This window comes from Trichechus manatus, unplaced genomic scaffold, assembly GCF_000243295.1.
Source record: "Trichechus manatus latirostris isolate Lorelei unplaced genomic scaffold, TriManLat1.0 scaffold00408, whole genome shotgun sequence".
NCBI lineage: Eukaryota > Metazoa > Chordata > Mammalia > Sirenia > Trichechidae > Trichechus > Trichechus manatus.
In genome coordinates, this window is record NW_004444344.1 from 116,456 (window position 1) to 143,241 (window position 26,786).

The 26,786-nt window shown below is 35.6% G+C and overlaps 1 protein-coding gene and 2 pseudogenes across 1 annotated transcript; 1 reads left to right on the plus strand and 2 right to left on the minus strand.

Moving 5' to 3' along the window:
- Nucleotides 1-654: 654 nt before the first annotated feature.
- On the minus strand, nucleotides 655-1,585 carry LOC101342473 (olfactory receptor 4K3-like; annotated as a pseudogene).
- A 2,050-nt stretch (nucleotides 1,586-3,635) lies between these two features.
- LOC111819363 (sodium/potassium-transporting ATPase subunit beta-3-like) lies at nucleotides 3,636-12,033 on the plus strand (annotated as a pseudogene).
- Nucleotides 12,034-13,261: 1,228 nt separating this feature from the next.
- On the minus strand, nucleotides 13,262-14,287 carry LOC101344524 (olfactory receptor 4K15-like). Its single transcript, XM_004391031.2, has one exon. The coding sequence runs from the start codon at nucleotides 14,282-14,284 to the stop codon at nucleotides 13,346-13,348; it is 939 nt and encodes a 312-aa protein (XP_004391088.1). The 5' UTR covers nucleotides 14,285-14,287; the 3' UTR covers nucleotides 13,262-13,345.
- Between the last annotated feature and the right edge of the window lie 12,499 nt (nucleotides 14,288-26,786).

A 26,786-nucleotide genomic window follows, 5' to 3' on the forward strand; every position in this document is an offset into this window, starting at 1 on the left:
ATTATTTAAAAAAGTATAGTGAAAAGGCTTATAAATTCACAAATTCATAGAGAAAGCCTTCCCCTACAGCTGGCATCCTGGTTTTGAACTTCTAGCTTCCCAAACAGTGAGAGAATAAATTTCTGTTTGTTAAAGCCATCTGCTTGTGATACTTCTGTTATAGCAGCAGTAGATAACTGAGACAGGTGAAGTAGATTAGACGGCACCACCTGGATATTGGTAAATGAATACATAGAGCAAAGGCATATATTTAGCAGTGCTGTTGAAAAAAATCCTCAATTTACATAGAGAGAGATATCTGTTTTTACATGTATTCATTGAACCACTAAATTTGAGTGGCAATTCTGAACTTGAATTTAATATGCTGAGACAAAGAAACATTAACTGTAGGCCCAGATTTTCATATTTGTAACATGGTGAAATATGCTGCATTTACATGGTTAAGTACATGAATCTATTTGGTTTCTGAGTTCAGTTAAAGACTTCACCAAAGCCATTCTCTATTTAGTCCTTAAGTTTGGATAGTTTGTAGTGAGAGTTCACATTACAAGAAATACCATTCCTAGATACAAGAAATTATCTCCATATATTTAATTTCATAGTTCAAACATAGTTTTAATAGCAAAGGATACAAGTGGGTGCTTTTATTGTGGTTGTCATTATCATAGGGAAAGCCAAGAAACTGTTAGGAACTTACTTGTTGCCTCCTCAGTTTCTGCATTGCTGATATTACCTCCTGATTTCTTAATGTGTAGATCAAGGGGTTTAAGAAAGGGGTGAAAACAGCATAGAATATTGAGAGAAACTTACCCACTGGGAAGTTACTGAAAGGCCAGGCATAGATGAAGATGCAGGGCCCAAAGAAGAGAGTCACCACAGTGACATGGGCAGTCAGGGTGGCCTGGGCCTTATCCATGCCCACTGAGGATTGACATCACACAGTGACCAGGATGACTGTGTAGATGAGCAAGAGCACAAAAGAACTCATGGCTATTAGACAACTGTCTAAAAGCATAAGTATCTCAAGAATATAGGTATCAGTGCAAGCAAGTTTGATAACTAAGAGAAGATCACAGAAAAAGCTGTCCAGTTTATTCAGACCACACAAGGAAAGCTTACTGTGAAGAACAACTGGCTTATTGAGTGTAGGACCCCAATGATCCAGGAGCCCATGACAAGGCCTGTACACTTATATACATGCATGATGGCTGCATAGTGCAGGGGACAACATATGGCTACATACTTGTCATATGCCATGGCCACAAGGAGCATCATTTCACCACCAGCAAAGACATGCAGCCCTCAAAGGAGATGGTCTTGTGCTCCTTAAGGAAGTCAACACTCATTCTGGGAGTGGCTAAGGTGGATAGACACATATCAGTGAAGGAGAGTTTCCTGAGCAAGAAGTACATGGGTGTGTACAGCTCAGGTTCAGAGAGGACTGTGAGCACAATGAGGAGGTTTCCCAGCACAATGGACGAATAGATAAGTGTGAAAAATGCAAAGTAGAAAAGTTGTAGCTGTCAAGGGCCCGAAAACTGTGCAACACAAATTCAGTCATTCTTGAGTTATTTCCTTGGTCCATGATATCAAGTTTCTGAGATCAGATCAGAAAATTTCCTGTAAAGTGAAATAGAAATGGAAATAATATGATAGGATTCTGGGAGTATGTGAGTAAATCCAAGCCCGGCATCAAATCTCACTCTACGTACTTGCGTACTTTAGATTCTCATGTCGTTGTTGTGTGTCATTGAGTAAATTCAGACTCAGTGGACTCTGTATGACAGAGTAGAACTGTCTCATAGGGTTTTCTAGGCTGTAATCTTTACAGGAGTAGGTCACCAGGAGCCCCTGGTGGGTCCAATTTGCCAACCTTTCAGTTAGTAGCTGAGCGCCTAACCATTGCACCACCAGAGCTCCTTTAGATCCTCATTAGCACGCAAATACACGTTGTCTGCGCTCATTTCTCTTGTAGTGACTCTGTATGCTTGGCTTTCATCTCTGCATCCCAGCATGACAGCTATATTCTAAAAATACTATTTTCACACCTTACTTCCACCACTTTAAAATTCCTAGTAAATTGGACAATGAAGCTCTAGAGTCAAACTGATAGATTTCAAATTCTATCTCTTCTAATTCCTAGTGGTATGACCTTGGAGAAGTTCATTAAGTTCTCTGTCCCTTAGTTCTTGCATCTGTAAATCTGGGAAATAATGATGTGTGCCTCAAAGAATTGTAATATTAATTAACAGTTATAAGAAGTGAAATATTTAAAATAGTACCTGGCCCATAGATATTAGGTACTATGCCTTTTTTCCATCTATGATGAAAGTATTTCTGTGTGCAAATTAACATGGTAAACAAAATATCAAAAGTGTTTACTCATCCTACTTAATACAACAAGATATTTCATGCACTTTAGTGGCATCTATTTACATTCAAGAATGTTAATATTTGAGTTCATATCATAGTATCATATTTTCATCTTTTTATTAGACATTCTTAATTTAGACTGTTTATAAAGTTACAGTGGCCCTTCTTCACCCAATGGCTCTGAATTTGAGTGAATTTAATATGTGATCTTAAGAATGAAGATCAAAAAATCATCATATTTGTTGATATGATCAACCAGTCTTGCCCATAATTAACATAAACAGATTTTACGATTCTGAAGGAAAGGAATCATATTTTGTCCTTAGTTTTTTGTTTGTTTTTCAGAGCACATTGCACGTAGATTGTGTTCAATAATATTTGTAGATCTAAATGTATTTTTAGTTTCATATCAGTTAAGAGGAAAAGTGTTTTTATTTTATAGGCTAATTATCTCTGTGTAATTTGAAAAAAACTCTAGAAAAAACTGTTTATTAAGAGCCTCAGATTTTTGTTTTATCTGAGAAATAAAAACAGTTATATTTTGGTAAATTTTCAAGTTTTAACTTAGTATGAAAATTAATTTACTAAGATAATGATGAAGAAACTAAACAGGATGCATGAATAAAAAATATCTTGATGCAACAACATAGGAATCTTGCCTTTAGAAATTTGTCACCAAATTTTTTTCACTGCACTTCTCTAACAGTGAAAGGCTATGACCAGGTATATTCATTTACCTGTAAGTTATATACATATACATGTACACTAAACTATTACATACAACATAATATATAATTGAAATTTAAGACAGAATGTTTCATAAATATCATAGAACTGCTACTATTTTTCTCACATTCAAGCAGCTCACCTGCTGGCATACATATATGCACCTTACTTGGATTCTATTGATCAAGAAATGGAAGTGACTCATTTTCTGGAGAGAAATTTCAAAAAAGCCTGAGTTGGGAGAGAGTTAAATCATTGCATGTAGCACTCTGTTTCTGGAAGAGAAGACAAGAAGTCATTGTCCAGAAGTAAGATGCTTTGCCTAGGTTCCCTGGATGATGCAAACAGTTAAGCACTTGACTACTAGCCTAAAGGTTGGCAGTTCGAACCACCCAGCGGCTCCTCAGAAGACAGTCCTGGTGATCTGCTTCTAAAGGGTCACAACCTTGAAAACTCCATGGATCAGTTCTACTCTGCACACCTGGGGTCACTATAAGTCAGAAGTGACTAAACACCAGCTAACAACAACGACAAAGATGCTTGACCACCTTCGTCAAAATAGTCAAGATGGTAAAGTCCTTCTTTCTCTGCTTTCCTTTGTTCACCAAAAGTCAGTTAATTTCTCCACTTGTATCTGTTCTATTTTAGGATTCCAAGGTCATCAGGCCCCTTTCTCCAGAGAGCTAGTGAAAGCTGCAGTCAGACAAAGTAAACATTCTTAACTGTTCAAAACTCTGTTTCTTTACCTGGAATGAAAGAAAAGTACTATAGGGGTCTGAAACTCATTTACTACAATCACCTCCACAGAGATTTCTTTTTACTGTTGCAACAGTGTGTATATAACATAGAAAAACTTTCACAGGCCTATGCCAATGTTAACAGTGGTTATCTCTGGGTGAGAATCATTTTATTCTGTATACATTTCTGTATTTCTTAAGGTGTTTGTTTTTCTGTGATGAGCATGTATTATCTTTTAAATCAAGGAGCCCTGTTGGTGCAGTGGTTAAGCACTCAGCCACTAACAGAAAGGTTGGAAGCTCAAACCCACCAGCTGTTCCGAAGGCAAAAAGACCTGGAGATTTGCTTCCATAAAGATTACAGACTAGGAAACCCTATGGGGCAGTTTTACTTTGTCCTGTAGGGTGGCTATGAATGAGAATCAACTCGAAGGCACACAACAACAACATATTTTTCAGCAGATTAAAAAAAAAAGTAAGTCTCTTTTGAATTGATAAGGTTCTTTTTTTTAATTTTAAAAAATCAAATAAGTAATGTCATAAAATTAAAAATTATCTTTAATTAGAATACACAGGAATAATAACTATATGTATAGGCTATATGTATATATATACATATAGCCTATACATATAGTACATATACCACTCAATAATTATTATAAACATATTTCCATGTTAATAGAGTACTTTTATGTCAGCTTTTAAAAAGGTATATTTGATATTTTGTTGTATGGATGTTTTCAATTTTCCCCATTATTATTATACAATAACCATCTATTTAGCTAAAACTTTTTTGGCATACGTAATTATTTATTTAAGATATATCATTATAATTATACACTTTAGAAACTTTGTGATCATTAGACAGAATAGTGTTGAAATACATCTTGTTGTATTATCATTCTGTCCTTCTTTATAAAAGTCCATTGCTGTCGGGTCCATTCTCAGTCATAGTGACCCTGTAGGACAGAGTAGAATTGCCCTGAAAGGTTTAAGGAAGCAGACTGCTACATTTTTCTCCTGGGGAGCGGCTGGTGGGTTCACACCTTCGACCTTTCGGTTAACAGTCGAGCACTTAACCACTGTGCCACCAGGGCTCCTTCCTTGTTTACAGACTTATAGACAAAAGAAACCAAGCCACAGAGTGAGTCATAAGTGATTAATTGAATTTTTTGTACATCAAAACATAAAAATTTCAAGAAAGTCAATTCATATTGTGTATATCATCTTGAAACCATGACTATGCTAAAGCATAACTGATAAAAAGAAAGGAGGAAAGGATATAAAGCAGGCAAGAAGGCAGGATGGAAGGAACTAAAGAAGGAATGAATGAAGGAAGGGAGGGAGGGAGGGAGGAAGAAAGGAATGGACTCTTCAGACTGATTATATTTCTCCATTATACTAATTATACTAATTTACTGAACATTGGTAAAGTCTTCCAAGCACTATCATAAAACTCTCCATCTGATTCATATTCTTGACATTCATCAACATGTTCTTCCTATTTCATAGCTGAAAAATAACATAAAAATAGAAACAGATATTGAAAATCAGAAGGCAATATTAACTTAGAGCTGTTTACTTATGAATCAATTTTAAATGGATAGCTTTGAATATAAAAAAAAATCTATTGCATGACATGAATTTGGGTGGAATTTCATAAATAGTAAGCAACAAGAGAATATTTTATTATAAACAGAATTTCTGGATCACTGGGTACTATAAATCCTAAGGTAGACACACAGGCTGAGGGTAGCACTAGGAACCAGAAATCAAATCTTAATCCAAATCTCCATCATTGACTATTTAATTTTGAGTAATTCCATACACTCTACATCTTTTAAACTTAATAGAAATCTTATGGAAAATGAAAATCATTATAGAAGTAAAAGACACTAAAAAGAAATAAACCCTTAAGGTGAAAAAAAAAATTATCAAAAGAAGCAAGCGGGAAGGCATCTGCACAAGAGATGACAGACTCTTAAACTTATCCCAATAAAAGTAAAAGAGTTAGGTTGAGTTTGTATGTATTGGCTCTTTCTGAGTACTAAATTGTGGCTACTTCATTTACCACCTAACTGAGCCACTGAAGCCTGTGCACAAAGAACTGGGACATTTGAAATTACGGAGCCTGAAATAATCTCTGTAGTTAACTATAAACTAAGAATGGCACATTGTACCATAAATGTTGGTAAATTATCCATCAAGAATTTTTTTTTATTAGAATACCCAAAAAGTCTATTAAAACAATTGAAAAAACTAAACAGGATCTTTCTTTTTTCCATTCACTAATTTTTCCACTTAAAAACACTTTGGTTTACCCCATTACTTAGAAATGATTTTATGTGTTTGTGTATGTGTGTGCGTATAAAATTCTAGATTCAGTCACGTCCAAAAGACAATGTCTGTAAAAATCTAGAAGCTATTAAAGGCAGACTATAATTTGAATTGTTACATTTATTTCTAGAGTTTTGGATGAGATATTAACAGCCACCATTTCTTGTATACTCATTATGCTAGGAATTCTACAAAGCATTTTATAAGACTATTGAGATACAGATATATATAGATATATGTTTTGGAACCCTGGTGGCGTAGTAGTTAAGCAATACAGCTGTTAACCAAATGGTCAACAGTTCGAAACCATCAGCCACTTCTTGGAAACCCTATTGGGCAGTTCTGTTCTGCCTTATAGGGTTGCTATGAGTTGGAATCAACTCGATGGCAACAAGTTTTTTGGTTTATATACATATATATATACATACACATACATATGTACATATATATAGAAATATATGTAAATATACACAGAAATAAATATGAATATATACTGTATACACAAATATATACAGAATATATTCTTCTAGATAATATATGTAAACACATATATGCCATACAAAAATTCACATATATGGATACATATATGTGTGTGTGTATATATATATATGTATATATAACCTAGAATGCTCATAATAACCCCTCAAGTATAGTTTTATTCTTATACTACAGAAACATAGTGAAGTTAAACAATTAATCTCATCATATGACAAAAAAGGTGACTAAGCTAGAATTTTCATTATATAAATTGTATTCTAAGCATTCTAAAATACTATGTTTGCCCAATTATGTGCATGGAGATCAATGAAACAACTAGGGAAATGTATGTGCATATATGTGTAAAGAAGCAAATTAAGTGAACACACCAGCTGTTCACAGTAGAACCACATTACGTGTTATTTAACTGGAGAACAAACTCAGAGATCACAGGGGCTGAGTCTGCAGAAGAGGAAGATGCACTTCTGAAGGCATGAAGTTTAGTGACATATAAAGAGTTAGCTCATCTCAAGACAGTAAGAGGGAGTTCAAACATGGTGAGACAAATTCAATCTCATTGACAGAATTAAAAGAAATAGAAAACTGTATTAAAATAGATAGTCTTCAAAGAGTTTTTGAAGTGATAGAGGTATTAAAACTTATATGAGTCATAGCTAGGTTACCATATACACTTTACTAAGAGAGTTGGAATTTGTCAACTCTTTTTATTTTAGAAGTTCCACTGGAATAACCTGAGATATCATGACATTAGAAATGTGACCTTCTCATCCAGCTTGCAATATGCCTCACTTGTACTTTACACACTTTATTTAAGAGGAGGTGGAGATGAAAATGTATTTGTCATCGAACAGTAATTTTGTCCCAGTGTGACCATTGCTAACAAGTCCTTTTATATCATAGACTGAAAAAACCAAACCAAAACGCTTTTCCGTTGAGTCGATTCCGACTCGACCCTATAGGACAGAGCAGAACTTCCCCATAGAGTTTCCAAGGAGCACCTAGTGAATTCAAACTTCTTTTGGTCAGCAGCCATATCACTTAACCACTACTCCACCAGGGTTTTCTATCATAGACTAGCAAGTATTATTTGTACCGAGGGATTCCCACTTCTGAGAATCATACTCCCAACCTATATTTAGCCTCTTGTAACTACTGTGGCATTCATATCTTATTAATATTTATTCACAGGCAAGATTTCTGAGCATTCTTTAAAGTTATAATTAGATTCTCTTAGAGTAATTTTTATTCTCTTTGTGGGCTCTGTGAAATAAATATTGTTTCAAGCCACATTCTAATTGCTGTAATAATCCAGCTGCAGTTGCCATCAAATTGACTCCGATTCATGGCCACTCTGTGGTGTCAGAGTAGAATTGTTCTTCATTGGGTTTTCAGTGGCTAATTTTTCAGAAGTAGGTTGCCACACCTTTCTTCTGAGGTACTGCTGGATGGACTAGAACCTCCAACTTTTCAGTCAACAGCTGAGCACATTAACCATTTGCACCACCCAGCAACTGCTGTTGTAATAATAGATATAGCAAAATGTTAAGATACAGCAAGACTATAAATCACTTGGGCAAAATAGAATGTCTTATTTTTCTGTATTCCTCAATTAAATTTAATTCATTAATTTTAAAAATTGGTATCTACTACACCCAAAAACACAGAATAGAAATTCAAGAATGAGTAAGACAAAATGCTTATCTACAAGTTGTTAATTTAGAATGGGCAATTAAAGAAAATAAACTATGCAAAATAATATAAGTAGAATAGTATACATATTACAAGAGAAGGGTAAACAAAATTATATACATATTCAACATTGGGAGAGATTATATTTTGCTGGAAAGAAAGAAGTATGAAGAAGGAGAAGGATGGAGAAGAAGTAAATACAAAGGAGAAGAAAGAAGACAAAAATGTAGTATTTGTGAAGGGCCTTAAATAAGACATAAAGTTTTGAAACGCAGGGATAGTGACTGAAGGAAGATTACACAGTATGTGTAGACCAAAATAAAGATGTGAGAGAAGGAAAGTGGAAGTGACCCAAGAAGCACTGCTGCAGCTTGGCTAGAGCATAACATGTGTCAGAGAGTTTTAGAAATGCACACAATGAGAGCGAGCTTTACTGGACCATATTTTGGAGGGTCTTAAACACAGGCCTCAGGATTTTGTACTTAATCTGTTGGGAGATAGAATGCTGTTCACGGTTTTAGTGCAGGGGGTTATGTTTTAGGAATATGTAGAATATGTATCTGGCAGTGTTTGTGGAATTGACTAGAGGGGGAATAGGCTAGAAGTGCGTGGGTACAATTGGAGGCTATTGCAGAAGTTCCCTGCATATGCCTACTGAAGTCATGAGGTGGGTATAGACAAAGATAGGAATAAGGGAATAAGCATTTCAGGGAGAGGATGTTTCTTGTTAGCTGCTGTCTACTGTGACCCTGATTCATGGCAATCCCATATACATCTGGATTAAACCATTATGATCCATAGGGTTTTCACTGGCTGTTGTTTGGAAGTAGATCACCAGACCTTTCTTCCTAGTCCATCTTAGTCTGGAAGCTCTGCTGAAGCATGTTCAACATCATAAGAACATGCAAACCTCCACTGACATACGTGTGGTGATTGTGCATGAGGAGTATTGACCAGAAGCAAACTTGGGTCTCCTCATGGAAAGTGAGAATTCTACCAATGAACCACCACCAGGGATAGGACATTCAGACTTAATTAACTGATTGCAAACAAAGGTCAAGAGAGGGTGGAAAATCAAAACATAAAAAACCTGGAAAGAACTAGAAGGATATTCTACTGCAGGGAGTTTCAAAATGTGGTCCATGGAACTTGGAGGTGTTGTGCAGATGCCCCATGTGCTCCTAAAGGGGAGTGGAGGCTCTAGATCTTCCCACACTCCCAATATGCTACAATCAGGCTGGCATAATACAAATGGCAATCGACAATAGATAAATACTGTGGTACATACAGTGGGACACTGTTCAGTAGTAAAAAGGAATGAAGTATTGATAACCATACCAACTTGGATGATTTTCAAATAATTATACTGATGAAAGAAGCCAGGCCCTCCCTCCAACAAAAGAGTACAAAAGATGGTTTGGGGAAGATTGGGAGAAAACTTTTGAGAGTAACGAATACGTTCATTATCTTGATTGTGGTGATGGCTTCCCATTATCTTGATTGTGGTGATGGTTTTTGACATACACATGACAAAACAAATTGTGTACTTTATGTTCGGTGTATTGATACCAATTATACCTTAATAAATTTTTTTTTTTAATACAGCCGCCATGAGACCTAGTAATCTCACTCCTAGATATCTACTCAAGAGAAATGAAAATATCTTCACACAAAAATCTGTACATCAATGCCTGTAGCAACTTCATTCATAATCCTCTCAAATTGGAAGTCATCCAAATACCCTTTAACTGGTAAATGGATAAATCAAATGTGATACAGCCATACAGTGGAAAGCTAGTCAGTGGTAAAAGAAATGAAGCAACTAAGAACAATAACAATTGATTCATGTAACAAAATAAATGAATTTTAAAAGCATTTTGCTGATTAAAAAAAAGGTATTTATATGATACTCTGGAAAAGGTAAAATTACAGAAAGGAAAAGAGATCAGTGGTTACCAGGAATTGTGCGGAGAAGTGAGAGGTTGTCTATACAGAGGTGGTGTAGTGGTTAAAGAGCTCAGGAAACCGCGTGGGGCAGCTCTACTTTATTCTATAGCGTCACTTAGAGTCAGAATCTACTTGACAGCAATGGTGTTTTTTAATATTTAGGGGTAGCATGGGGTAACCTTTGGGGCGATGAAACTGTTTTGTATGGAACTGTAGTGGTGGACATATGACTCTATGCATTTGTCAGAATTCTTAGAAATACAACAAAAAGTGCTCTTTGTAAATTTTTTTTAAATCACAAATAATTACAGAAAAAGTTTTACTCATCTTAACACAGTGAAAGTACAAACAGAATGATGAAAACAATACTAAGCTTCTAATAGGGCATGAAACATGGAGGACAATTCACAAAAGATAAATACATATTTTGTCTTCCTAACTTAACCCTGGGAACCTTTCGGAAGAAAAGGATCATAAACTTACAGAAAACGTCTGCAATAATAAAAAATATGTAAATGATGAAACATACATACAATGGAATATCATGTCTTTATTAAACTAATGATTATTAAGAACTTGTTTAAATTTGGAAAAATGCTTCTAACATTTGAAATATATGACTATATTTACAGTATGGAGAGTGACAACGGTCCTGGCTGCTGCCTGTGAATCACTGCAGCCTCCGGTCACCTCACCGCCCACACATACACATTAACAAAGAAATGAAGATCGTTCCATCAAAGCCTGGTCGAGTGGAGGCTCTTCATCTACAGTCTGACAAGAAGAGAGCTCCTGGGGCACACCGGCAAGGGCTGGGGTCCACGAAATGCCATTTTCTCAGAATCACCTGCTCTCATTCTGGGTGATGCCTCAGTAAATGTTCTGCTTGGGAGACTAGACTCTCTCTATCCCACAATGAATGGCTGACTCAAGCAGAGAGGGCTATGGATGAATGTCAGTGGTGTGAGTGGCAGCAGCAGCAGAAGAGGACATGCTGTGCAGACCCAGAGGGAGATGGCACTTCCTGGACTGACAGTGTAAGGGAGGGAAACAGGTTTGATCTTGCTCTTTTACCTAGTCTTCTGTGGATTCCTAGCTGTACTTCTCTCATTCAAAATGTGGGCTATGCTTCAGACTCTGAACCTTGTGGTTTCAAAATACAGTGACCAGATTCCTAGTCCAGGATTTATGGTTTTTCTAAAACCAGTTACTGCAATGATATGTCTGATTCAAGTTCTAAAGATATACTAGATGAACAGAAGAAGTTCACAATCTGTCCTGATGGAGAACTTTTTGAACAGAAGGGCCCAATCTATAATGCGTGTCAGTTTCCTGATACCCTACTTGAAGCATTCAGTTGTATGATACTGATTTTGCCTTTTCCAAAGGAAACCCGCATATTCTTGTGAAAATGAAGGGAATAATTGGATTGAAGCCTTGAGAAAAACAACCATGTGGGCTTTGAAGAAAGAATACAAGACAGCTATAATAACTAATCCTCACCATGGAGATAATGCCTGAAACTATTTTTCATATTGTGGGGGGAAATTGCATGCAGGGTATCTACAGACAGCTGTTGCCGTCCACATAATCTTTGATCTTAACACCAATTCAAGGAAAAAAAACAAGTAGAGTGCAGATTGTTGGATCTCCTGAACTAAAAGACCAGGATGATGGTGACAAGTTCTTGGGATGAGTTATGTTCAAAATCACAGTGAATGCATAGTATGAGTAGGATGCTTCCACAGAGTAAGTGTCTATTTTTTTGTCTCAGCTGTACCTGCCATTCCAGAATGAGACCACCTTGGAGAAAGTTGAGGTGGTAAATGACACTGGGGTAACATCATAATGTGTTTTCAAATCAATGTTCTCTAAAGTAGCTGCCAGTTGCCTCTGCTGCTCTTTGAACCAGTGTACAGACACCATATCAGGGACTGATGAACACCTGAGTCACAACATGTAGAATGTGGATCTTGTCCTATTTTCATGTAGTTGAATTACCAAGTGTCTAAAGGTTAATGTGCTGTGCTAGGTAAATATTTTACGGAGTTAGAACTGATTATCATATTTTGATGTCAACGTGGTTTTAGCAATAAAAAGACAAAAGAATCAATGATACCTGAACAACATTAAGTGATTTTATAAAGCTGCAAAAAAATTTTTTTTTGGTGTATGGAGATACTTGAATTTCTGTGAGGAAGAAAAAATGAAATAAAGTTGGATTTGAAAAGTGTTACCTTTAATTTTTATAAAATTATTTTTTACATGCTGAGTTAGTCTATGAATCTTCTTATTGACAGCACAAATTTTTTGATGTAAAATAAGTGAAAAAGGTGTACAAATGGGATTATTTTTTGTGCTGGAATGAGATTTTACAAATTAAAATTTTAGATCATAATGCAACATAGCATTTTTAGTTTAGCTGGTAGTATTATGAACTTAAATTTTCATGTACTTAAATTCATCAAATTAAATTGTATAATAGTTCATGAAACATCCTGTCACTATTTTCATGTAGAACAGTGTGGACACTAATTAAAAATATAAATTTTGAAATATTTTAAAGATACTATAAACCAAAAACCAAACCTGTTGCCACCACATCGATTCTGACTCATAGCAACCCTGTAGATACTACAGCAAATATTATCTATATGCATGTATATATAGTTAGAGAATATATAATTGTGCATAAAAAAACAAAAACGATATTTGTTGCTGTTGAGTCGATTCCGACTCACAGCGACCCCATAGTACAGAGTAGAACTGCCCCATAGAGTTCCAAGGAGCACCTGGTAGATTCAAGCTGCCGACCTTTTGGTTAGCAGCCGTAGCACTTACCCACTATGCCACCAGGATTTCCATAATCATGGAAAGGCTTCTTTAATATAAATATTTAACAAAAAACATATATTGCATTTGTCATTGTAAACAAATAAACTAAAAATAATAATGGTCACAAGAAAAAGGTAAAATCTACATTTATTCAAGTCTCCTTCTGCTTACTCAGTTCAACAAATCTAACCTCTGAGAGACTGCTAGAAAGGGAGCCGGGAACTTACATACCTGCTCTTCAGTTTATGCATAGCTGATTTTACCTCTTTGTTTCTCAATGTGTAGATAATGGGGTTCAATATAGGTGTGAAAACCGTAGAGAACACAGAAAGGACCTTATCGACTGGGAAGTTGCTGAAAGGCCAGGCATAGATGAAGATGCAGGGCCCAAAGAAGAGGGTCACCACAGTGATGTGGGCCGTCAGGGTGCTGCGGGCCTTGGCCATACCCATTGAAGACTGACGTCGCACAGTGGCCAGGATGACCATGTAGGAGATGAGCAAGAGCAAGAATGAAGTTACCCCTGTTAGACCACTGTCCAAAAGCATCAACACTTCAGGGACATAAGTATCTGTACAGGCAAGTTTGATGACCAAAGTAAGGTCACAATAATAACTATCCACTACATTAGGGCCACAGAAAGGTAAGTTCACAGTGAAAGCCAACTGGCTCAGAGAGTGCATAACCCCAATGAACCAAGATCCGACAACTAGGCCTGTACATTTGCGCAAGTTCATGATGGTCAGATAATGGAGAGGTTTGCATATGGCTACGTACCTGTCGTATGCCATGGCTACAAGAAGCATCATTTCTCCACCAGCAAAGACATGGAGTAAGAATATCTGGGCCATGCAGCCCTCAAAGGAGATGGTCTTGTGTTCATGAAGGAAATCATGGATCATTTTGGGAGTTCCATAAGTGGCCAGAAACACATCAAGAACAGAAAGGTTACTGAGCATGATGTACATGGATGTGTGCAGGGCAGGTTCAGAAATTACTGTGAGGACAATGAGGAGATTTCCCAGCAAAATGGTGACATACAAGAAGTTAAAAAACACAAAGAAGAAATACTGGGGCTCCCAGGAACTGGAGAGTCCCAGCAACACAAACTCAGTCACCCGAGAATAATTTCTCTGGTCCATAGTCTCAAGCTACAAGAGAAGTACCTAAAAGAGATATATTGATTATTATCAACAGCAAGAAAAGTAAAGTACGATTCTTAAGAATCCTACTTAACATTAATTTAAAATGCTTTAGGTTTATTCCTATTCAGAAATGTTTTATCTGCAACTTTGACAAATGTATTTCTCTCTTAATTATCCTCACTAATGAAGGATATCTGTGAAGTGCAAATGTCATAAATAAATCAACAACTCCATTTTATAAAGTCGTGGGTTCAATCTAATCTCCTCCAATGCTAAACTAATAACAGCTCTGCATTGCAAAGGCTCCAGTCAAGACGGGATGCTAAGGGATCCAGATTTTGTAGTACATTCCTTATCCTGTAGTACATTCCTTACCCTACTTCTTTTCATTATCCACTCAGAATTATCTACAAGCAGGTTTAATTCTTAAAGAATGCCCAAGAGACCACACTTAGAAGGAAAAGACCTATCTTTTTACCTGATTTTTTTTTTTTTTGTAACTATGGTTTATTCTCCTCTTGCCTTTTTCTACTACTTAACTCCCACAACCACCACCATTAAAACTATTTAATCTCTGAAGCTATGATACATGACAAGAAAAGTCCCTTGCAGTTAATATTGGACTGTATGAGAATAAGTAACCAAAAATGGCTAATATGTTAGTAAAGAATATTAATAGATGAGGTGATAATAGCCACAAAAAGCAAAAATCTGCTTTTAGGTTGTTGAAAAGTAGAACATTTGAAAGTCAATGGTAATATTTTAATGATTACTGCAGAAACTTTCCTGGATATAGAATATGTAGGCTTTAACTAGGATTTTTCTAACCTAACAAGACAAGTTATATTCTTTGAAAACTATCCAGCAATACAATTCTTTGTCCTTAGGCAAAAATTGAAATAATGAGCAATTTGTCAATAGATCGTAAAATAATCAATTCTGCCCATATTTTCTCTGCAACTTCTTTGGAACAGTGCAAAAAAAAAGCTTCCAAGGAAATAGGCTGTGATATGAATATTCATTAAAAAAATGTTTAGAAATGCAAGAATCCCTTAGCTAAAAGAAGGCAGGTTTTTTGTTTATTTGGTATGATTAGAAGTAATGTCAGTCTCTATAAAAGAATGTGGAAAAAAAGACGGTTTCGGTGGACAAAATTATTTTCTTTGAAAATGGTTTACATGCCATATGTGAGCCTTAAACTTTACAACAATCTGATTGTAGGAAGAGATTATTTTCTCCATTTTTCATATAAGGAAATTAAGACCCAGAGAAGTTAAATATATTCAAGATTATACAACCAGCAAGTAAAAATTCAGAACCTCATCCTAAGCCTTCAGGACTCTTCATTACGAATCTAAATGTAAGCGTAGACCACAAAAGAAATTATCTAGATTAGAAAATGAGAGAATTAGTTTAGGGAGATGATGTAAAACTCCTTTAAATATTATTAAAAGAACCATAAATGACTTTCATAATAATGGTCATCTCTATTTGAAAAGGTTGGAGGTGAGATATATATATGTATATAGTTTTCCAAAATGGCTAATACATTTCATTTAAAGGATATATTTTAGTTTGTAACTTATTAGGTTGAAAAACTTTATTCCCTATAATATATGCTAAATGGGTTGTTGCTATATTACACTTTACAAAGATTCTAACAAAATCTCGAGCATGAAAAAAATCAAGTGAATGAGTAATGTATGCCATGACAAAATAACTAAAACTGAACCACTCCAAAGGATATTTAAATCAATAATTATCCCTTGGAGTGAGAGGCAGTGCCCTTCCAGGGCATTCTCTTGTAGGGCCAAAATTTTTCACCCAAAAGCAGCAAGCCTCCTGTTCTTGGCCATATCTTATTATTTGGTCATTTACGTATGAAATGAGAACTGTCTTTTAGTGAAAGTAAATTAGAAATTAATGTGGTATGGGAAGAGGAGAAAGAAAAAATTCAGAAATCCTCATGGAAAGTGACTTTGTGTACACTGTGCAAATGTCATTTTTGTCTAGGTGCTAGGCTGCGCTTGGATTAACTCAGATAAATATAAAGTGACCTTATTATGCTTTGGTAGAATCTCCTCGGTACATTAGAAAGAAAACCTTAACACAAATCAATCAGTCAATCCAAATATTACAGAAATTGACTCTTAAGCCATTTTATATCACACCCAAAGTCAAATTTTATGTACCAGACTAACGTAGATGTAAATTTTTTTGTTAACACAAAAGCATTTGAGCAAAAACGTAAGTCCAGATACTTCAAGTCATTGCCCCAAGTTTCTCTTTCTCTAGTTAAAGGTCTTATTAACATTTTCCAAAGAAAAAATTTCAAGCAAATGGATCAAACAAATAGTTAACATAAAATAAAGAAAACACACCTGATTGCATTATCTGCAGATTTTTGTGAAAGTCAAAACAAGTTTTGGCTTCTTTCAAATCAAATGCTCCTCCAAGAGAGCTACATCAGATTTATACATATATTTGAGCTCAGATATCATAGCTGTTATAGATCTTGACTTAGATCTCATCCTTTTCTTGGCACTCTATTTAATCCTTTTCCCATTTCATTATTTCTCTGTTTCGTTCAGAACTGAGGGTTGAACTGGGACCACAGAGGATGAATATGCTCCATGGAGATTCCTTGTCGTCAAGTGTTTGCTAGGGAAAATGGCTGAAGTCCAGAGTGCCAAAACACTTTCAACTTTTCCTCAACTCCCAGAGCTATTCCTCTGTGTTACGTTTACTGCAAATTATGAACACATTATTTCTAATAGATTTGGGGAAATTGTGTACTTCGTGAAGAATTGAATTGAATTGAATTTTTAGTGATATTCTCCATGTTAGTAGGAAAAAAATGGAAAAGCTCAGCATAGAGTATCTGATCCCCTGCAATGGTAATGTATGATGAATTGCTCTTTTAATCTTAGATGTTAAATATCATTAATAGGTCATCAAAAGTGAATATGTTTGAATTATTAGAATAAATCTGAATTATGGTGTGATGGAACAATCTCATAAATTGAATTTGATATGCTAATTTTTTTATTTGGAATTTTGCATATAGGTTTGTAAGTGAAATTGACCAGCAGTAATAATAATAAGTCCCTGGATGGAGTCCCTGGGTTGTACAAACAGTTAACACACTCACCTGCTATCCAAAGATTGGAGGTTGGAGCACACCCAGAGGTACATTGAAAGAAAGGCCTGGTGATCTACTTCTAAAAAATTAGCCAGTGATAACCCTGTGGAACACAATTCTACTCTGACACACATGAGGTCCCAAGTCATAATCAAGTTGACAGTAACTGGTCATTATTAAGTTATTGTGCTATTCACATCCAGTTTTGGTGTCAAGACAATGATAGGCTCATAAAATTAGCTGGAGTTCTCAGAAAAGTACTGCATTTCTATACTCTAGTATTATTTGTTATTTGAAGTTTGAAAAAAGTTGTACATAAACTTGAATGTATCTTGTGACTTTTCCATCGTTAAGCCTTTTACCTTCTTCCCAATGTATCCCAATGTTGCTTTATTTCACATCTTCAATTTTCTTTGTCTCCTTAGGCAGATTTGGTAATTTATGTTTTCTTAGGAAATCAACAAATTCATTTGGAATACTGTGAAGTCAGAAATTATGTTATCATATATTCCCAACCCCTAGTTTTGTACACAGTGTAGAAAAAGAAAATTCATTGCTAGCAGATCTACCCTACGAGAAATACTAAAGGAAGTCTTCAAACTGAAAAAAAAAAGGACATCAGAGAGTAACTTTTTGCAATACAAAGAAAAAAATAACACAAGTAAAGGCAATTACGTAGGTAACCATAAAATACTGCATTAATAGATTTTTTTTCTTTTCTTCTCTAATCTGTTTTGAAAGTCAATTTTATAAAATAATTATGAAATTTTATTTTATTGTGAGCATGTTCAAAATATATTTCAATACAGCATCCAATAGAGTCAACCTGCTAATATGTAACTTGATGATTCTTGGGAAATGGTGTCATTTCAGAGTTTGTGTAATAATTACCCTAATTGGTAGTCATTTATCCTAGACAATATAGTAATTATTTACCTCCTGATTCACTGGTCTAATTATTCTACAGTTGTTGTTGTTGTTAGGTGCCATCGAGTCGGTTCCGACTCATAGGGACCTTATGTACTACAGAAGGAAACACTGCCTGGTCCTGCACCATCCTCAGAATCATTGTTATGCTTGAGCCCATTGTTGCAGCCACTGTGTCAATCCGTCTTGTAGAGGGTCTTCCTCGTTTTTGCTGACCCTGTGCTTTACCAAGCATGACGTCCTTCAGGGACTGATCCCACCTGATAACATGTCCAAAGTATGTAAGACATAGTCTCACCCTCCTTGCTTCTAAGGAGCATTCTGGTTGTACTTCTTCCAAGACAGATTTCATTCTTTTGGCAGTCCATGGTATATTCAATATTCTTCACCAACACCACAGTTCAAAGGCATCAATTCTTCTTCGGTCTTCCTTATTCATTGTCCAGCTTTGGCATGCATATGATGCAGTTGAAAATACCATGGCTTGGGTCAAGCACACCTTAGTCTTCAAGGTAACATCTTTGCTTTTCAACACTTTAAAGAGGTCTTTCACAGCAGATTTGCCCAACCCAATGCATCTTTTGATTTCTTGACTGTTGCTTCCATGGGTGTTGATTGTGGATCCAAGTAAAATGAAATCCTTGACAATTGAATCTTTTCTCCGTTTGTCATGATGTTGCTTATTGGTCCAGTTGTGAAGATTTTTGTTTTATGTTTATATGTTATCCATACTGAAGGCTGTGGTCTTTGATCTTCATCAATAAGTACTTCAAGTCCTCTTCACTTTCGGCAAGCAAGGTTATGTCATCTGCAAATTGTGGGTTGTTAATGAGTCTTCCTCCAATCCTGATGCCCCATTCTTCTTCCTATTCTCCAGCTTCTCAGATTATTTGCTCAGCATACAGATTGAATAGGTATGGTGAAAGTATGCAACCCTGACACACAACTTTCCTGACTTTAAACCACGTAGCATCCCCTTGTTCTGTCTGGACAACTGCATCTTGGTCTTTGTACAGGTTTCTTATGAGCACAATTAAGCATTTTGGAATTCCCATTCTTTGCAATGTTATCCATAATTTGTTATGATCCACACAGTCAAATGCCTTTGCATAGTCAATTAAACACAGGTAAACATCTTTCTGGTATTGTCTGCTTTCAGCCAGGATCCATCTGACATCAGCAATGATATCCCTGGTTCCACGTCCTCTCCTGAATCCAGCCTGAATTTCTGGCAGTTCTGTCAACATACTGCTGCAGCCGCTTTTGAATGATCTTCAGCAAAATTTCACTAGCGTATGATATTAATGGTATTGTTCAATAATTTCTGCATTCAGTTGGATCACCTTTCTTGGGAATAGGCATAAATATGGATATATTCCAGTCAGTTGGCCAGGTAGCTGTCTTCCAAATTTCTTGGCAAAGAAGAGTGAGTACTTCCAGCACTGCATCCATTTGTTGAAACATCTCAGTTGATATTCCGTCAATTCCTGGAGTCTTGTTTTTCAGCAATGCCTTTGGTGCAGCTTGGACTTCTTCCTTTAGCACCATCTGTTTCTGATCGTATGCTACCTCTTGAAATGGTTGAATGTCAACCAATTCTTTTTGGTGTAATGATTCTGTGTATTCCTTCCATCTTCTTTTGATGCTTCCTGTGTTGTTTAATATTTTCCCCATAGAATCCTTCACTATTGCAACTCGAGATTTGAATTTTTTCTGCAGTGCTTTCAGCTTGAGATATGCCAAGCTTGTTCTTCCCTTTTGGTTTTCTATCTCCAGATCTTTGCACATGTCGTTATAATACTTTACTTTGTCTTCTCGAGCCACCCTTTGAAATCTTCTGTTCAGCTCTTTTACTTCATCATTTCTTCCTTTTGCTTTAGCTACTCGACGTTCAAGAACAAGTTTCACAGTCTCTCCTGACATCCATTTTGGTCTTTTCTTTCTTTCCTGTCTTCCTTTCTTCATGTATGATGTCCTTGATGTCATTCCACAACTTGTCTGGTCTTCGGTCATTAGTGTTCAACGTGTCAAATCTATTCTTGAGATGGTCTCTAAATTCAGGTGGAATATACTCAAGGTCGGACTTCGGCTGTCGTGGACTTGTTCTAATTTTCTTCAGTTTCAACTTGAACTTGCATATGAGCAATTGATGGTCTGTTCCGCAGTCAGCCCCTGGCCTTGTTCTAACTGATGATATTGAACTTTTCCATCGTCTCTTTCCACAGATGTAGTTGATTTGATTTCTGTGTATTCCACCTGGAGAGCTCCACATGTATAGTCGCCGTTTGTGTTGGCAAGAAAAGGTATTTGCAATGAAGAAGTCATTGGTCTTGAAAAATTCTATCATGTGATCTCTGACATCATTTCTATCACCAAGGCCATATTTTTTAGCTACCAATCCTTCTTCTTTGTTTCCAACTTTCACATTCCAATCACCAGTAATTACCAATGCATCTTGATTGTATGTTCTGTCAATTTCAGATTGCAGAAGCTGGTAAATATCTTCAATTTCTACATCTGTGGCCTTAGTGGTTGGTGCATAAATTTGAATAATAATGGTATTAACTGGTCTTTCTTGTAGGCGTACGGATATTATCCTATCACTGACAGTGTTGTACTTTAGGATAGATCTTGAAATGTTCTTTTTGACAATGAATGCAATGCCATTCCTCTTCAAGTTGTCATTCCCAGAATAGTACACCATATGATTGTCTGATTCAGAATGGCCAATACCAGTCCATTTCAGCTCACTAATGCCTAGGATATCGATGTTCATGTGTTCCATTTCATTTTTGATGATTTCCAATTTTCTTAGATTCATACTTCGTACATTCCAGATTCCAATTTTTAATGGCTGTTTCCAGATTTTTCTTCTCATTTTAAGTTGTGCCACATCAGCAAATGAAGGTTCCAAAAGCTTGACTCCGTCCATGTCATTAAGGTCGACTCTGCTTTGAGGAGGCAGCTCTTCCCCAGTAATCTTTCGAGTGGCTTCCAACCTGGGGGGCTCATTTTCTGACACTATATCAGATAATGTTCTACTGCTATTCATAAGGTTTTCACTGGCTGATTCTTTTCAGAAGTAGACTGCCAGGTCCTTCTTCCTAGTCTGTCTTAGTCTGAAAGCTCAGCTGAAACCTGTCCACCATGGGTAACCCTGCTGGTATCTGAATACCAGTGGCATAGCCTCCACAGCATGATAAACTCTACAGTAGTCAGGTGGTAATACAAGTTTCCAGTTCATTTGAATTCTCACTGGATTCTTTGTAAGTGTTCGAACTTTGGAACTAAGTTAAAGTTTCTTAAAGTTTCAGGAATAGAAAACATAAATACAATCAAATTTCACTTGATGTGAGGGTGAAAGGGGTCATTCCTACTTTTAACCTTTGGTTTATAGACCTATGTCTTCCAATTTAAAAAAAAGAAAAATCTTCTCCTTAGCTTTGGCTCAACGTATATACATATTTTGAAAGACAGCTTCCTGATACATCATTTGAATCTTGGATAAATTCAATCTTCTTTCTTATTGTTGAGTTTTAAGATCTCCTTTTAATTTTTGATACAAGTCTTTCATCCAGTATGTGTTCTGCAAATATTTTCTCCCAGTTGTGGCTAGTCTTTTAATTCTAGTTACAGTGTCTTTCACAAAGCAGAAGTTTTTAATTTTAATGAAATATAACTTACTAATTTTCGTTTTCAGGCATCACAGTTTTGGTGTTGTATCTAAACGCTCACCAACAAACTCAAGGTCACCTAGATTTAATCCTATGTTATCTTCTGGGAGTTTTATAGTTTTACATTTTACATTCAGGTCTATTATCCATTTTGATTTAATTTTTGTAAAAGGTGTAAAGTCTGTATCTTGATTAATTTTTTTGGATATGAATACTCTGTTCCACCACCATTTGTTGAAAAGTATCCTTTTTCCATCGAAATACCTCCTTGTTGTTCCTTTGTCAAAAATTTTTGTTTTTCTTGTGTACCATCAAGTCAATTCCAATTCATAGCAACCCTATGGGACTGAGTAGAAATGCCCCATAGGCTGAAATTTTATTTTTAAACTTTATAAAGCTGAAGATGTAATATATAGGAATGGGGAGAAACTGGAGATAGACTGAAGCAAAGTTTATATATTTTACTGGAATTAAGCTAGTTTTAATATTTTCTGTGTCTGTAGGTTCTCTTATTTTTTTTACAATGTCTTTTGATGAGAAAAGTTTTTAATTTTTATGAGATCTCATTTATCTATCTTGTCTTCATCTATTCCTGCATTTGTTGTAATATTTGTTATACTATTTTTACAAAATATTAGGTCCCATAGTTTTCTCCCTATTTTTCTTCCAGGAATTTTACATATTTTAGGTTTAATGTTTAGGCCTTTGATCCATTTTGAATTAGTTTTTGTGTTTGGTGTGAGGTATGGGTCCTGTTTCAATTTTCTGCAGGTGTGTACCCAGTTTTGCCAGTACCATTTATTAAAGAGACTGTTTCTGCCCCACTGAATGGATTTTGACCCCTTGTTGAAAATCAGTTGTCAATAGATGTTTGGATTTAGTTCTCAGTTCTCAGTTCTATTCCATTGGTCTATGTGTCTCTCATTGAACCAGTACTAGGCTATTTTGATTTCAGTGACTGTATAGTATGTTTTGATATCAGGGAGTGTGAGGCCTACTGCTTTCTTCTTTTTCTTCAGTATTGCTTTGGCTATTTGGGATTTCGTTCCCTTCCATTTGAAGCTGGTCATTAGTTTTTCCATTTCAGTAAAGAATGTTGTGGGTATTTGTATCGGGATTGCACATTATCTATAGATCACTTTAGGTAGTATTGACATTTTCACTATATTAAGCCTTCCAGTCCGTGAGCATGGGATGTCTCTCCATTTTTGTAGGTCTCTTTTAGTCTCTTGTAACACAATTTTATAGTTCTCAATGTATAAGTCTTTTATGTCCCTGGTTAGGTTATTTCCCAGGTATTGTATTGATTTGGGGGCTTTTTAAATGGTATTATTTTCTTGATTTCTTTTTCAAAGTAGTCTTTGTTAGTGTAGCGGAGCTCAACTGATTGTTGTGTATTGATCTTGAATCCTGCAATGTTGCTAAATTCTTTTATTAGTTCCAGTGGTTTTCCTGTAGAATCTTTAGGGTCTTCTATGTATAGGATCATGTCATTTGCAAATAGAGATAATTTTACTTCTTCTTCTCCAATTTGGACACTTTTTATTTCTCCTTCTTGTCTTATTGCTCTGGCTAGGACTTCCAGTAGAATGTTGAATAAGAGTGGTGATAATGGGCATCCTTGTCTCTTTCCCATTCTCAGAAGGAAGGTTCTCAGCCTTGCTACATTGAATATAATGTTGGCTCTTGGTTTTTCATATATGCCCTTAATTATGTTGAGGAATTTCCCTTCTACTCCTGTTTTGCTGAGAGTTTTTATCAGAAAATTGTGTTGAATTTTATCGAATGACTTTTCTGCATAGGCTGATACAATACTGTGGTTCTTTTGCTTTGTTTTATTGAAGTGGTGGATTACATTGATTGATTTTCCAATGCTGAACCACCATTGTAATCCTAGGACGAATCCCACTTGATCATGGTGTATAATTTTTTTTAATATGTTGCTGTAGCTGTTGGCTAGAATTTTGTTGAAAATTTTTGCATATATATTCATAAGGGATATTGGTCTGTGATTTTCTTTTTTTGTGATGTCTTTGCCTGGTTTTAGTATCAGGGTTATGCTGTCTTCATAGAAGGGGTTCTATAGTGTTCCTTTCTCCTCTATATTTTGAAGGAATTGAGTAGGATTGTTTGGCAGAATTCTCCAGTGTAGTCCTCTGGTCCTGGTTTTTTTTTCCCCCGCTTGGTTGTTTTCTGATGACATCTTCAGTCTTTTGTTTTGTGATGGGTCTGTTTACATTTTCTACCTCTATTTGTGTTAGTTTGGGTAGGTAGTGTGTTTCTAGGAATTTGTCCATTTCATCTAGGTTTCAAATTTGTTGGAGTATAATTTTTCATAGTGATCAGTTCTGATCTTCTTTATCTCTGATAGATGAGCTGTAATGTCACCAATTTCATTTCTTAATTTGGCTGCTTGCCTCTTCTCGGTTTTTTTCTATCATCACCTTAGCCTGTGGTTTGTCAATTTTATTGATCTTTTTAAAGAATCAGCTTCTGGTTTTGTTGATTCTTTCAATTGTTTTTCTATTTTCAATTTCATTTATTTCTGCCCTGATTTTTATTTCTTTTTTTTTCTTGTTGCTTTTGGCTTCTTCTTTTTTTCTCTTTCTTTTCTATTTGTTCAAGTTATTGGTTTAAGTTAATGATTTTGGATCTTTTTTTTTTTTTAATGAAGGCATTTATTGCTATAAATTTCCCTCTGAATACTACTTTTGCTGTGTCCCAAAGGTTTTTCGATGTTGTGTTTTCATTATTGTTTGATTCTGGGAATATTTTAAGTTCACTTTCTATTTCTTCTATGTCCAAATAAGTTTTTAGTAGTGTATTATTTAGTTTCCATGTATTTATCATTTTTTCCTATTTAACCTGTTATTGATTTCTAGCTTTATACCATTATGGTGTGAGAAGATGCTTCATAAAGTTTTCAATCTTTTAAAATTTGTTGAGACTTGTTTTGTGACCTAGCATATGGTCTATTGTGGAAAATGATCCATGTTTGCTGGAGAAGAATGTGTATTGTTCTGCTGTTGGGTGAAATGTTCTATATATGTCCTTTAGGTCCATTTGACTTATGGTTTTATTTAAGTGCTCAATGTCTTTAGTGATTTTCTTTTTAGATGTTCTGTCTATAATTGAAAGTGGTGTGTTGAAGTCCCCTACTATTATTGTGGAGTTGTCTATTTGTTCTTTCATATTAGTCCTTTCATATTCGTCCTCCCTCCCCACCCCTCTCATCCCTCATAATCATCAAAGATTGTTTCTTTTTGTATGTAAATATTTCATTAGTTTTTATAATAGTAGTCTCATACAATATTTGTCCTTTTGTGATTGACTTATTTCACTCAGCATAATGCCCTCCAGATTCATACATGTTGAGATATGTTTTGAAGATTCATCATTGTTCTTTATCATTGCATAGTATTCCATTGTGTGTATGTACCATAGTTTGTTTATCCATTCATCTGCCAATGGGCACATAGGTTATTTCCATCTTTTTGCTACTGTGAATAAAGCTGCAATGAACATAAGCGTGCATATGTCTATTCATGTAATGGCTCTTATTTCTATAGGATATATTCCTACAAGTGGAATTGCTGGATCATATGGTATTTCTATTTCTAGCTTTTTAAGGAAGCACCATATCATTTTCCAAAATGGATGTACCATTTCGCATTCGCACCATAAGTGCATAAGCGTGTTTTTCTTGTAGACAGGAAAAGGATGGATTGTGGTGTTTTTTTTGTTTGTGTTTTTTGTTTTTTTTTTTTCCCATTCTGCCACTCTCTGCCTTTTGTATGGGTCGATTAGACCATTTACAATTAAGGTTATTACTGAAAACAAAGTAGCTACCTCATTCATTTTGCTTTTTTTTTTTCGTTTGAGCGTTTCATGTCTTCTTTGTTTTATTCTACTGATTTTTCAGTTTTTGTTTATATTGTGGTTTTTTCATGTGATGAGCCTTTTTGTTAACTTGATTCTTTTCTCCTGAGTGTTTCTTCGTGGTGATTTTTAGTAGTTATCACATATCTTACATTACATGACTTACAATTACTACAACATCTAGCGTATGAATAACTATTAACATACAACCTTAACATGATAAATCTATTCCTGATATGCTCCTTCCTTCCCCATTTCTGTTAGTGTGTCTCCATTAACATCAACATACAGCCTATATTCAATAGGTTTAGTTTGTATTTATTTCTTAATGCTCTTGCCTCTCCATTTGGAGTACTCCCTCGAGTAATACTTGCAAAGCCGGATTGGTAATGGCAACTTCACAGAGCTTCTGTTTGTTTGGGACTGTCTTGATTACCCTCTCATTTTTGAATGACAACTTTGCTGGGTATAGTATTTTTGGTTAGTAAATTGTTTTAGTTCAGTATTTTATATATGTTGCTCCATTGTCTTCTGGCCGCATGACAACAATTAAGTGTCCTGAAACTCCCATTCTTCGCAATGTTATCCATAATTTGTTATGAGCCACACAGTTGAATGCCTTTGCATAGTCAATGAAACATAGGTAAACATCTTTCTGGTATTCTCTGCTTTCAGCAATGATTCTTTCATCTGACATCAGCAATGATATCCCTAATTCCACGTCCTCTTCTGAATCTGGCTTGAATTTCTGGCAATACCCTGTTGACGTACTGCTGCAACTGTTTTTTAATTATCTTCATAAAATTTTACTGTCTATAACATTAATGATATTGTTTGATAGTTTCTGCATTCTGTTGGATCACCCTTCTTTGGAATG